Source organism: Magnolia sinica, chromosome 17, assembly GCF_029962835.1.
Source record: "Magnolia sinica isolate HGM2019 chromosome 17, MsV1, whole genome shotgun sequence".
NCBI lineage: Eukaryota > Viridiplantae > Streptophyta > Magnoliopsida > Magnoliales > Magnoliaceae > Magnolia > Magnolia sinica.
The window spans coordinates 68,542,196-68,557,516 of NC_080589.1; the positions used below are offsets into that span (position 1 = coordinate 68,542,196).

The 15,321-nt window shown below is 38.8% G+C and overlaps 1 protein-coding gene across 1 annotated transcript in view; it reads right to left on the reverse strand.

The window, feature by feature from the left end:
• LOC131230277 (tripeptidyl-peptidase 2) overlaps positions 1-7,849 on the reverse strand; it is a 94,326-nt gene extending 86,477 nt beyond the window's left edge. Inside the window, exons 1-3 of the mRNA XM_058226114.1 lie at positions 7,495-7,849; positions 191-269; positions 7-80 (exon numbers count right to left, since the gene is read on the reverse strand). Of these exons, the coding sequence (XP_058082097.1) occupies positions 7-80; positions 191-269; positions 7,495-7,834 (493 nt within the window). The 5' untranslated portion in view covers positions 7,835-7,849. The remainder of the gene's footprint in view (positions 1-6; positions 81-190; positions 270-7,494) is intronic.
• Positions 7,850-15,321: the final 7,472 nt, after the last annotated feature.

Sequence of the window (15,321 nt, forward strand, 5' to 3'; positions counted from 1 at the left end):
ACAGACCTGATCCTCCTGTGATATAACCATCTTCATTAGCCTTCACCACTTTTGTAGTGTCGATATCACCACTCCCCGTGCTGCAAATAAAAGCTTGCTGCTTAAAAAGAAGCATTAGGAATATCAAGACAGCGCAAACCGCACTGTCCAAATCAACAAGAATTACGAGTGTCAAGAGTTCCTATGATACCAATCAAGGATGTCTACGATTTTGGGTTTCCCATCTGAGGTCACTTGTAAACCAGCTGCGGCTGGATCTACTCCAGAATCTGCAAAACAGCAAGAAGTTAAGGGGAGCTCCAAAACAAACTAATAATACTAAGATACCAACATACAAGTCAAACAGCGAAGATCAAATGCACAAAATAACAGCAGAACCATCAGACTTTTATTTCAGTAAACATTACTTATTAGAGATGAATCAGTTGAAAGGTTGTGTGAAGCCATCTCTGGCATCTGCAACCTGAAGGCTGCTAGTACCATGGGCTGATATTAGTCTCGAAATCACACATCAATACCACAGAGAATCACCGCTCTGCTTCTGGTGGTGAGTTTAGATGAATGTTTTTTTTTTTGAAAGATGGAGTTTAAATGAATGTTAGTGCATCCTCTATCTGAAGCCCAATGTGAATGGATATTTTCAGAAGGATTTAAGCCACATTAGCATTCACTATTCCTATGGAAATGACGTCGGTTGCTCACCTTGAAAAGATGTTCTTTCTCAGATTTTTCTTTTCATAGTTGCAGCTTATTCCAAATGGTGGTGGAAGGATCGAGCATAGTCAAATGGTGGCAGGATAAGACCTCATATCCTTTTCAGTGGATGCACCAGTCTCGCCTATTTCACATTTACAATTTGTGGACGACACTATTATCATCTTCAGTTCAGATAGAGCAAAACACACGTTCTCAAAGGGATTCTCATTGATTCTTTGGTTTTGAGTCTTTTCTTCTTCATTTTTCATGTTTTGTAATTGATCTTAAGTTCTCTTGATTAAATCAGCTAGATCTAGCTTCGGCTTATTTGGTTATTTCTTGGGTCCAAATTCCAATCTCATAAACTCCCTAATCACTGAAAAAACAAATCATTGCACATAAGTGGTTGTGTTGCAGTAGAAGAATCCCACCAAGACCACTAATCTTCCATCAGATCAACCAACTCTCAAAGTTGTTCGAATCTTCAATTTGGACAATTGGATGGTCCACATCTTCCTTGATCACAAGATTCAGGACCCATGGATAGCCAAATTGCCCAGATGCATCGCTTCCTTTGAACACCACTAGAGCCCACAATTTCACTAAAGACAACTACTAGAAAAGAGATTGGCGTTGAAGCACATATAGAATGTTCACCTTGTTCCCTCATATTCAAAGGAACCGCCACTTCTAAGTTTACTCACACCATCAATGAGGATCTTCACCCTCTCCACTTCCAGATCTTCAATGATACAAGGGTCAACATCCAAAACAATTCTGATGTAGAACCCCAACGATGCAAATGTCACCACATCCCAAGCATGTAATGGAGGTGAAGGTTTTGAGCATGCCTCTTTGGTTGAGGGAAAATTCTCTATACTTCAATTCTATAAGTTACAACTCTTTCTCAAGAGTTCCAACCTCCAAGGTTGTACACCCCAAGTCCTCAAAGCCCCAAACTCTCTCTCTCTCTCTCTCTCTCTCTGGGGGGGGGGGATGAGGACATCGTGCACACGCACACCCGCACACCACCACCGCTACGCACACAGAAGGAGGACCCCACCATCGATCTGACTCAATGACGACATCCAGGGAGGGCCTCCTAGCTAGAAGATAAGTTTTTGTTCAGAAAAGTGGGCCCAATAGTCAAGAAAAGCCCATCATGGGATCTCATGATCGTGGCCCACTCGTCGGAATGATTTCATATTTTAGGTTTTGTTTATTGTTATTATTTAGAACATTGTGAACGCTTTAGATTTCTCTGTTTGGTTTTTATTTTAGTTTACTTCATCGTCAAGTAATAAGTTGTGCACATGGTGCGAGTTTTGGGGTATAGGATTTTCCCTATAAATAGGCACCCCTTGTGGTTCTTTTAATTCATTGAAGTTAATTAAAAAATTCCTGCTTTATTTTTCTGCTCTCTTCGTGAGTTGTGGAAGAATTCAAAAGTGGGTGCGAAGCCCTCCCTTTTCGAAGGGCTAACTACCGTGGTGCGAAGCCACATCGATCCCGATTCACCCCCATCCTCCATCTTTTTTTACATCTTCCCCCACCATCCGTACTTCAAATTTGTCCTTTTGTTGCATCAGATTTCTTCATTACAGCAGGTTTCCAGATTTCGGCCCGCAGGCGAGCTGAAACTTCGGCGGAGCACTGCGCACAAACCGTACATCGGATCGATCTGAGATTTGGGGGTTTTGGAGACCATCCCTGTCCGACCAGGGCTAAGATGGCCTTTTTCTGAATAGTGGGCCCCACACACGTGCGGCCGGGATCACACGCACATCCGTTTGGGCCATTGTTGCTGTCCACACGCGGGATCGTCTTTTGCCTCAGATTTTTATCCTCTTTTATCCTCTCATAGCCGTTTTTCATGAATCCTAGCCCTAAATTACATTTTCTCTAAGTTATTTGCCAATTTTCTTACCCTAGGGTTCCCCGAATTGGAATTTCTAAATCCCTTGGATTAGGGACTGATTACTATGCATGCGTGGATGATTATTTCTTATCTTTGAGTATCGTTTGGTTCATAATTTTTATTGATCCAGCCCTATCATGTGTAGGCCTGGACCCGCATAGATTCCCCTTAATTGAATGTTTGGACTTTCATGTAAGATATGGAATTTGTGTAATTGTTTCTGAACTAACGTGATCTTAAGCCTGAAATCTCGCATATCATATTTAATTTTCATGTCCTGCATCAAGGGGGGTCCAAAGCCTTCTGCATGGGCCCCTTAGGTGTTCCCACTTATCAAGGTATTCCATAACAGTAACAGCGGCTATAACGGCCACCACCACTACGGTACGAACCATAACCACCGTTACAGCTTCCCATTACCCATTAAATAAATTTTACACACACACACACACACACACACACACACACACACACACACACATACATACATACACACTTTGGCCCCCGTATAAGACCGTTTTGGGGCCATTACGGGCGTTAAGAGCCATTTTCTCTGTAGTTACGACCCTTTAACATGTAACAGTTACAACTATTACCGTCACATAACGGCCATTACTTAACCCTTTTTTACTTCTTCTTTTTTTCTTAACCCCTCTTTTACTTAACCCTTCTTTTACCTTGCTGCTTACATAGAGTTCTAGCCCACAAACATCCACTATTAAGTTGCATTTGGGTCATCACCAGCCATTTTGCAATAAAAAGGTCTTCAAGCACACATGAACTCCACATACACCATTCCACATCTGTCCACAACATCATCACCCTATCATCATGTCCCAAATATGGATTGCACTTGAGAGTTGTGAAGATCCACCATTCAATTTGCAACAAGAGACTACTAAAAGAAGATGCTTTCAATAAAACACAAAAATACACTAGTTTTCTTTTCGAACCTCAATGAATCAAACTCCTTTTGACTCAAAATGACCGCATGTGCACATGACTAACTAGGCATGTCGATCCAAGAGGTCTTTTGTAGTGAACTAATCCATACTACAACATTACATGGTGTGGATCCCTTAGTGGATTATCACATATCCTACACGTTTCCACATGATTAAAAAAATCACTAGCGAATATCATCTTGTGTACCAAGAATCAAGATATATGTCAAAGCTAACCAAGTAGATAATGGGGACTGATCCTCTAAGTCTAAGGACATTTGAATGGGGTGCAGCATGTGAGTATTTGTTCCCTTTTATGTTGCTTGATCCAACCGTTCAATATGTTAATCCTCATAGGAGAAAACATATCCATGTATCCATGTGAGTTCACAACTCAAATTGCCAAATACGTCGCAACGCTGCTTGATGCAAGTCATCAATCACATGGAAAATTCACACAAGTGCTTGCAGACACGTGGCAGTTCTGAACTAGATTCTCAAGGATAAGACAAGTCACAATCTTATCTCTTGAGTAACATACGCTTTTGCCACATATACAAGATATGATACAATACCCATAATGAACTATAGTCCATGGTCCTTTATGTACCATAATATACCTAGTGGTATAACCCATTTAGATGCACACACGTGATGACAGAATGAATCACAACCACACAATTATTTAAGCAATTAATATCACCTTAAAGGTATCATGTGTTTTTTGGCTTTCTAGGGCACACATCCCAACAATTTCAAACCAAACCAAACACCAAACAAACAGCCCAAACAAGCTTCCAACAGCCCTAACCGTCTGGAGTTACCCAAACTTTGCTCAGGATTATCAACTTCCTTTTTTATGGGAGCACAAGGAGGAACACCGGTCTAGTTTCTTAGCAACACCTAGGATTAACACTTTCCACTGATCAGCAACCCATTTTTGTTAGCCCTCTATCTTAATCCTGCTGAAATCAACATTTCCAACAGGAATGCTTTAAGAAGATAACTTCTAAAGAAATCAATGAGTCCTTCACAACCACCATCATTTTATGTTCCAATATTTCTATCCACACAACCTTGCTTTCCTACAACCCTTTTCTTCTTCTTCCTCTTCTTTTTTAATTAATGGCCATTCTATAAAGCGAGTGTCCAAGACGCACCAAAGCAAGAAATAAAAAACAAAACAAGTCCAAAATAAAAGACAATTATAACCTTCTAGCATCACAATATGGGCAGCCCAGTCCACCACTTGAAGCTTGGCCTTAGTTGAAACCTCATTAACCAGCATATGCATATTCCAAAGGCATCTCCCATTCCTCTCACCCCACAATGTCCAAAAGGCCAACCAGTAACGCCAATTTCCAACATGCCCTACTATTTTCCTTGACTCCAACCCCATGCCATGCCAAAAAGAAATCCATTTACTTCGGCATTGCCCATTTGATGTTGAATTTGCCTAGAAATGTTGCCCACATCTTTTGGGCATAACTGCAATGAGCATGCAATAATTGTGGGGTGCCTAGCCACCATAACTTCAATGAATTTCCTGCAACCCTTTTCCCTGAGTATGCATCTCTAAATGCCCTAGTCACCATACTAGAAATCTCTACATCTTGAGTTTTTCCTTCTACTATCATCTCTCCCATCAAAAATTCTTCTTTCCGGTCATTCTTACTATATTTTGTAAGTTTCATAGTGGGCACCTACTCACTTGCCTTCTGCCCACTTAAAACTCCAATGGCTTTGAGAGCTTTGTCCAAAATACATGAATCTGATGAATGTGAATCTTCTGAGCTTTCCGGTCACTTTTCCTCTAGGAATTACTATCTACACAACCTTCCCCTAATCTCCAAACAACCAAGCAACATCAACCACACACCATTTGGATCAAAACTCACCATGAACATAATGAACTAGCCTTTTTCCTACTAGAGCAATCCTTTTGCATTACCAAAATCCATTTATCACTATTCACCTCACTAACCATATTGAACAAAGAACCTAGGTATTACTTCAAGCAACCAAGCAACTTCAGCCGCACTCCATTGTGTGATCTTTTTCTTAGAGAAGCCAATTCTCTCTGAATGTGTCAGCAAAGGGAGTTTCTAGCCCTCAGTGCATTGACAGCTAATAATTACCTTCATGAATGTTTGTAATCTTTTCTCTTTATGTTCATAACTGACGTAGGCCCACAGCCCATCATGTGCTGATTTTGGACTGCTTGTTGAAAGATCTAGGACCTAAATATCAAGAATTGCAGTTTACTAATTGTGGAAAATATGAGGGCTGATTTAAAGATGAGATTAAAGATTTTGAGGATTATTTCCAAGAGTAACTTTTACCATTATTGGGCTTATTGCCATCTTAGATAGATTAGATTGATTTGAAATCAATATAATAGATTGGGAATTTCTCATTAAAGATTCATAGGGATTTTGGAGTCTAGAAAAAGGGGGAAATGGTGCACAAGGTAGGCATTCAAATAAATTGAGTTGTGCGTTTTCTTTAGTGTTGTTAGAGAAGAAGCTTGATATCAATAAAGTCATTTCTCCCTCTCTACTCATATTTTTGTGGGGTATACTCCTGTCCATTTCTTTGCGATTAGGGTATCAAGATCTTATTGACTTGATAACCAGGTCGAACCAATAATGATATATATATATATATATATATATATATATATAGATATATCTTATGACTACAACAACAAAATGTAAAAATAGAAAAGGAAACTACTAAAAGGTACTCACCACGTCACAACAATGGGTGATACTTGGGTTGTTCATCAAGGAGGCCTTAGCATGTGCCCTATCATGGCCCAAAAATCAGGCTGATTGGTTCATCAAGGAGACAACTAGTGCACATATTAAATGCAGTTAGAAAAGATGGACCAAGGGTCCACATTCAACATACAACTGTGGCCCGCCCAGTTAATGGCCCGTCCTGTATTCTGGCCAAGGCGCTTAAAAGGCAGGCCCCAAATCATCATCTTAGCCTTCTCCTAGCAATTTGGGTTGACTATTAAAAGGTAGGTTCGCAAAAGTTTTGAACTAGGCTGCCCACCAAAGATCAACCTTCCTCTTTTACCCAGGCTCTTGGAAACCAACCATGGCAGAGACTCACATTGACAACATGCCCCATCTGATGAAGGGCCTAAATCTTGTACCAAGTGTGATAATGAGTATGATTGGTATCCTACACTACTCATACAAGTACCATCTGGAGCTCTCTTAAATCAATTGGTAGCAAAGACTAAAGAAGAACAAATCACTTCAAAAATGGAAACAGGGCTACTCATTCTAGTGAGATCGAGGGTTTTCTTCAAGGCACGCATGTACCAGACCAGGGCCGTTCATCGAGCGGCCCCAGATATAACTAAGCCCAATCCACTAATCAAGTGGGGCAACAAGGGTACATCTAATATTTGTCACTGGTCATCTCAAACCATCCATCATTCTTATATGCAGAGTTCCCACCCATTGAGTGGACTGGCCAAATTTTACTGATAGGGCATGTTCATTGCAGACCCCACCTAATGAATGGCTCAGATGACACACATGTTATGTTGGCAAGTGCCAGCAGAGCAGAATTCGGATGGCTATGTTAACTTCAAAAGTCTCAACTTTTTTCAGTTCGGGATCAGTGTAGTCTCAGAGTTTTCACTTCTCAATATCACACCCAGCAATCTGAGAAAGATCGTACCAATCAAAGAACATAAAATCTTTCATAAAAACAAAAAAAATCTTCCAAACTTCAAATTCTCGAACTTCGTCGATCTCAATCAGATCAATTCCAAAATACACTTTTCAAACTCAAACCAGAAATAAAAGCATCAAAACTTCGAACACTTGAGCTTCATTTTCTTCAGTTCTCGAAAAAAACCCTACTGCATCAAATCACTCAAAATAAAAACAGCAGAAGACTGAGAAATTTTACCGAAGATTGCTATCAGAGCGCCTCGCCCGTCATAGTGGGGATGCGATTCCAGGAACCTATCTGCTCCAATCTCCTTCTTCGGCATCAGAGAAGCCAGAAACGTCGATTCGTTCAGTCGGAAAGATTGCAGCGCAGACGCAGATCCATTCAATTCCTCACCACTAGTAGCAGAAACGGAAGGTGGAGATTGAAAGACAGCAGAAGAAGAAAAAGGCATTGCCCTGGTTCCTCTCCTCCTCCTGCTTCGTCTCCTTATAAGAGAAGGAGAAGAGAGAAAAGGCGATGGAGAAAATGATTGTAATGGGGCTGCCGCTGCTTTAAATACTGCCAGCACCAGCATCGTATTTTAGACTTTTGAAAAGGGGCTTTTTGGTCTTTTTATTTTATTTTATTTTATTTTTATTTTTGGAAAATGCGGTTCCAGCCTGATTACGGCAGTTGGCAGAGCAGAAGCTGCCGCCGGCCGCCGGGTTTGTAGCGTCGTGTTTCAGCAGCTTCTTTGTGGAGGGGAGTAAGTATAAGGTAGTGTCCTGATGCATCCGTTTTGGGAAATCTGGGACAGCATTTATGTGATCTGCACCGTTGATTAGATGGGAATCACCGTAGATGGATAATTTATCAAAACGTTTTCAGATTGGATATCTTATCCATGGATTTTTTTTGGGGCCGTTGTTGTGTTTTCCATGTGATTGAATACGTTAAGTCTCATAATCCAAAGGACAGAATTGTCTGATCAGGGCATTCTTTAAAAGCTAGGGCCCCATTTTGGCTTTCTTAAGATCAACGGTCTGGATCAAAGATCCGTGGGTCCTATGTGTACAAACCAGCACATCATCGCATTGTTCATGTTTAAAGCAATAGACCTTGGAAACTCCCCTGGGTTTGTCTTCTGAGGCGTTGGTTCGTCGCGATGAACCAATTTTGGTCTGTCGTGGTTTCACAAATTATCCGAATCATATTTACGAAAACGATGGCCACAAAATTCGACGGTTGTTGGTGGCCATCCAGACCATCCAGAGCAACGAAAGTGAACCTGCTCACGAGCTGGTTGAAGGGCAGTAGCCTTACATGTCGAAATCAGGCACATGTATGTGAGATAGAAACCGCTCATCTAACCATCTCTGTTATCAAGATACCACGTGTACATAGAAACTAGACCATTGTTGATAAGTGAGCCATGGATGATAAATTACATTTAATGATTTACTTATGCCTCAAGTTTCTATTTATGCCTAAGATAAGCATATTTTGTTTTATTTTTTGCCTTAAGTTTCTACGTATGCCTGAGGTAAGCATATTGCCAAGTGTATTTTTTTAAAAGACCTATTCCTAAAGCACATTTGAGTTATTTTTTAAAAGACCTTGTCCAAAAGCACTTTTTTTAAAGACCTAGTCCAAAAGCACATGTGGCTATTAATGTATGCGTTATATACTTAATATGTTCATCCATTTTATTAGCCTATTTTAGAGTATTGGCCGAAAATGGGATAAATCCAAATTTTGGGTGGGCCATACCACAATAAACGGTGGTCATTAAACACCCATTATTAAAAACTTCCTAGGTTTTAATTTAATGTATATTTGCCATCCAACTTGTTATAAGGTCACATAAATGAAGGGGAACTCAAATATCAGCCGTTTTCTAAAATATTCGTGGGCCCAAGGAAGTTTGTAATGACAAGTGTTCAATCATCATGTTTCCTATCATGTGATCAACCAAAAACTTGTATCTACTTTATTTTTGAGCACATGGTTTAAAATAAGTTGGCAAAATGGATGAACAACATTGATATAAAACATGAATGTCAAAGTGGGTTGGCCTGGCCGCTTGGCGTACCAACTTGGTATCTAGACATGGATTGTTGGGTGAACCCAACTCCATTGCCTAGGGCCCGTCATGATGTTTCTTGGAAATCTACCTTCTCCATCCATTTTAACAAATCATGTTAGGTGGCAGGCCAAAGAATAAGGCAAATTCACAGCTTGAATGAGCCACATTGAAGGAGACAATGGAGATCGAAAGACCACCATTGAAATCATTATGAAACCTAATGAGATTATTATATGTCATTCAAACCAGTCACGAGGTCAATTCTATCCAATGAGATCATATGAAGAAATAGATGGACACTTGAAATTTCCAACAAAATAAACATTGGCCTTGAGACGAATTCAACAACAAAGATTTGGTACCAGTTTCAAGTAGTGTAGTCCACTTGAGTATTGGATATGCCTCTTATTCTGGTCCAAGCCAATGAAAATGGTGAAAAGAGTAGATTTCTCATAAATGCTACGGTGGGACATTTCAATTTTTTGAGCTCTTTCATTAGAAATCGGATTACGTGCTGAGTTACTCATTACGCTCCTATCATACTGAGTAAACTTTGTTGGGCCCACCGTGAATACATCTGATCTATCCACGTCGTCCATCCGTTTTTCCATCTCATTTGAGGGGTTGAGACCAAAATTTAAGCATACCTAAAAATCAAGTGAACCATACCATAGGAAACAGTTAGAATAATGACTTCCATTGTTGAAACCTTTTTAGGGCCTACAGTGATGTTTATTTCTCATCAAACGTATTAATAAGATCACACAGACATGGATGAAGGCAAAACACAAATACAAGCTTGATCCAAAACTTCTATGGCCCCTGAGAAATTTTCAACGGTAGATGTTTAATTCACATTGTTTCCTATGGTGTGGTCCACTTGAGGTTTGGATATACTTCATTTCTAGGATCAAACTCTAAAATTATTTGGTAAAATGGATGGACGAAGTGGATAAAATACATAAATCACGGTGGACCCCACAGAGTTTACTCAGCGTACCGAGTTACTCAGTATGCAATCCACTTCCCTTTCATTATAAGGAAAAACCATGTGGGACCTACCCATTAATAGTTGCCCACGATTGGGTCCCACGAGCTTATATACAACTGACATCACTTTGCAAAATAACTGTTTGTGTTTGCCACCCACTTGATTCATTAGTCATGCCACCTCTCATTGGGACATGTGTCTAATACAAATCTTAGGCGGGCCACACTAGGAGAATTAAAAATTTTAGAGGGCGTTGGCGCCTATGTAGGAGATGGGTGTGAGAATAGACTTAGATTGTGTAACTTATGACCTACTTGAGAGCTTGGATTTAAAATGCACTAGAATCCAAAATCATAATTACATCAAAATCAAGGTGATTCTAAATCTTATTGTGGTTGGTTGAAATGGAGTGTAATCTAAATCTTTTCTTTTAGTGCTTTTATTTGGAATGCATTGAAATTCTCTAGTATACTCACAATATTAGAATCTAATTAACTAAATTAGCCTTCATATTCCAAATTATTAGTGTGTGTGAGAGGTATTTTATATAATGACCGTAATAAAGCCATTGAAATATATACGTTGGTCAAAATAAAGAAATTTCAAGCCTTGGGTGAGCCACAAATGTAATAATCACAAACAAGCGACTCACTAATGTTTTCTATCATTTCATTTAGATGTCTAATGTTTGAATTGTTCGGATCATTCTATTGATGTAATTTTAGTGTTAAAACAGATATATTGTTTTAAGATATAATCAGCGTGCCATGTGTATAGTAGATGAGACATGCCACTTGTACAATGGATTAGTGGTATAGTAACACCTTTGTTACATATGTAACTCTTCTATCTTTAAAAATGAACTAAAAAATATATTTCTTTTGATTAAATTAAAATACCAATAATTTGTTTGGATTTCTAAATACACAAAAAAACAAAACGGTATTTGAAATACCTCTGATTCCATTTACTGCTGAATCTAACACCACCAAGTACAAAAAGTAGTTATTAGATTTGAAATACACCCATTTACTTCCAAATCCAACATGCCAAATGACCCAACACATAACACTAAGGCTGGTACCATGTACTTATGGAAAAGCTTTTGTGAGCCCCACCATGATGTACACTTTATCTACTTTGTCAATCCATCTTTCTAGCTAATTTAGAGGCATTAGCTCAAAATGAGGCATATCCAAATCTCATGTGGATCATGCTGTAAAAAGCAATGGTGATTGAGTGCCCACCGTTCAAAACTTTACGGGGACTCCAAAAGTTTTGGATCTAGCTATTGTTTGTGTTTTCCCTCCATCATTTAGGTCCGTGTGATCAAATTAAGAGATTAGATGGCAAATAAATACTTAAGTGTGCCCGCAATGTTTTTAACGACAAGTATTCAACTACCATTGTTTCCCAAGTTGTAGTGCACATGAGATTTGGATCTATCTCATTGTTGGGTTGATGCCCTAAAATGGCATGACAAAATGGATGGATGTCAAACTCTCACTGTTGGGTTCATGCCCTAAAATGACATAACAAAATGGATGGATAGCAGGGATAAAAGCATACATTTTAATGGGCTTATAAAGCTTTTCCAATAGCACATGGTACCAACATTGGTGTTGTGCACCACATTACACAATGTTTAATTGTCTATTTTTATATTCCTTAGTTTGGTAATTCTATATATGTATTCTAGGGCTTGTTTGATTTTCTATTTACCGGGCACCTATTATTTATATTTATATTTAAATTTCACAGCTCTGCTTTGATTTGACATGATGTTGAGAGCAAACTGCTTGGAAAGTTACTAATGAACTGAGAAAACAAAATTTTCATGTTATGTATACATATGATCCACACGTTCCATTTATTTTTGCTGCTCATTTTAGGGCATGACTCAAAAAATGAAGAAAATTTAAAGCTCAACTGGACCACACCACAAGAAATAAGGGGAATTGGACACTCACCGTCTAATTTTTCTTGTGAGCCACAAAAATTTTAGACCATATCAGTGTGAAGTGATGAACAGGTTGGCTGATAGGTATACATATCATGAGGGGGGGAAGGCCTTGTGTTCTCATGTTGCTTGTCTTTTAAGCTAGACTGGAAAGCAACTAGCAACTAGTTAATCCTAAGCATGCTCCTACGAAGAGGTGTTTAAATGTCTATTTTTATATTCCCTGGTTCACTGTTTCTATACATGTATTCTAAGGCATGTTTGATTTTCTATTTATTGGGCATCCATTATTTATATTTATATTTAACTTTGACAGCTCTGCTTTGATTCGACACGAGCAAACTTGCTTGGAAAGTAACTGGTGAACAGAGAAAACAAAATTTTCATGATATGTATACATCTGATCCATGCCTTCCATCTATTGTTTCTGCTCATTTTAGGGCATGGGCCAAAAAATGAAGAAAATTTAAAGCTCAAGTGGAGCACACCACAAGAAACAAGGGGAATTGAACACTCACTGTTCAATTTTTCTTGTGAGCCACCAAAATTTTGGACCAGGCTGATATTTGTGATTTCCTTTCATCCATATCTGCGTGAAGTGATAAACAGGTTGATGATAGGTACACATATCATTAAGCCTTAGGCTCATTTTAACTATCAATGGTAGACATTCAATTCAACATTTTGTTATGTAGTGTGTTCATTTGAACTTTAAATCTTCTTAATTTTTTTTAACCATACTCTAAAATGAGCACATAAAATAGATGGTCAGTGTGGATTAGACATATATATAATGTTGAGCCCCACAAATTTTATAGGCACAATTCTATCTGATTTCCTGTGGTTATGCACAGTTTTCTAGGCTCGATTAAAGCATAAATCTCTCTTCCAATCAGATGTAAAATTTAATAATTATTTATTTACAATCTATTTACCACATAAAAGTACGAATTACTTATAAAATCCAAGTTTGGTTCACATATTTTAGTTGAAATTTATATTCTTCAGTAATTCCATTCCCTATCTTTCCCTTAAAAGACCTTAGCTTTTAAGCATCGAATATAAATCCTATGGAATCAAAAAAGAACTTTTGACGCAACTACACAACTAACCAATCTTAGAATAACACAAAGTAGTACGTGACTAATTGTAAGTGACTAAGACAACTCCAGTCAACTTCACAATGATTCTCAATTGGTATTAGCAGCGATAAGAACATCCATTAAAAAAAAAAAAAAAAAAGGAAAAAAACCTTTCATGGGCCCCATCGTATTGTTTTTACGCCTTTAATGTGTTCATATCGTGAACGATAACAGTATGTCCATGATAGACCTGATCCGATGCTCGCATGAAATGTTACATTGCATGGATTTAGAGGTTTGGGGCATGATATTACACTGTTAGTGGTGTTCCTGCGTGATTTAGGGCCTGTTTGGCTGGGCGAATCCCATGGGATTAGGAGGGATGGGATGAATTTTAAGGCAATGATGGTGGTGTCAGTGGATTGGTTTAAGATCCATGGGATTGCTATATCCCGGGAGAAGTTCCCTAGGTCTGTTTCGCACACCCGGCTTATCCCGGGATTTTACCTTCCAATCCATCCAACCAAGGGATGAGATCAATTTTAAGGTAATGATGGTGATGTCAGTGGATTGTTTTAAGATCCATTGCTTATATCCCGGCCCCGGGACAAGTTCACCGGGTCTATTTGGCTTATCATGCATATCCCGGGATATCGTGATCCCATCCCTCTTAATACCGTGTGATCGGTCCGGCCAAACAGGCCCAGCTTTTGACTGAGCTGTTTATTTCTTTTACTTAGACATTTTTTTGCAGTGAACATGAGATGAAGTAAATGATTGATGTCGGAGGCCATCGGTGTGGGGTTTGAGGCATTATTTTGCAATTTTCCATGTGGTATCACCTAATTTAGTTTTTTATTGGGCTTATTTTGGTTGCGTATGATGAATATGAGGGGTGCCCATTGGGTATTGGCCCCACCAAGGCTTAGCTAGAGATTGACGGTCCAGTTAAGGCTCCATTAGCCCACACGTACTATATGTATTTTATCCAAGTTGTCCATCCATTTTGAAAGATCATTTCAGGTGGGATAGAATTGTATTTAGTTTTGTGTAATTCTATCTGGCATTTGGAGAGGAAAGAAAAGGTTGGGATTAAGTGAGATGGAATTGCATTTGATCCCAAATACCATTTTCGTGGATTTTGAAATCCATTACACATGTGGGCTCTACATTGATGCATGCGTTTGTCTATGCCATCTATTCATATACACCGTTTACACGGTGTACAAGTGAACAACATTCGTTGTGAATTTGCCCCGCTGATTACAATTCCATGGTCCACCAAACATGATTTTTCTTAATTCCATTATTTCCCATCGCAAAATTTTATCCCAAACATGGGATTTGAATGTTACAATACTATGGTATTTCTTAACATGCAATTATTGTGCAATATTAATGTTAATCTCATCTAATACAATTCAATACCATTCAATTTCCCGGACCAAACACACCCTCCAAGCTTAAGCTCAAAAAGGAGGTAGAGTGACGGCTTGAGTGGATCACATCACATGGTGACAATGATCATCATTGTTGAAATCTTCTTAGGACTCATTGTAATTTTTGTTTGCCATCCAACTTATTCATAAGGTTATGTAGACCTGAATAAAAGGAAAACATAAATATCCCCAAAGAGTTTTTGAAGAATGGTCATTTCAATCTCCAATGTTTCTTGAGGTGTGGTACAATTGAGCATCCCATGTCTTTCTTTCTTCTTTTTTTTTTCTCGCTCATGGCCTGAAATGATATATAAAAATAGATAAACAACATAGATAAAACACATTAGCCATCATGTGCCCCCACAGAGCCCCTGACAGGACTGTAGCTAGGTTCTGACTGGGCAGTGCCAATTCCTGCACCAATATGAAACGGAGTAAATGATGGCAATTCTACAAACCATACGTGGAGGGGCTATATACAAAATTTCCTGTAAATTAAAATAAAGAGGATGAGTCGCTGAGTT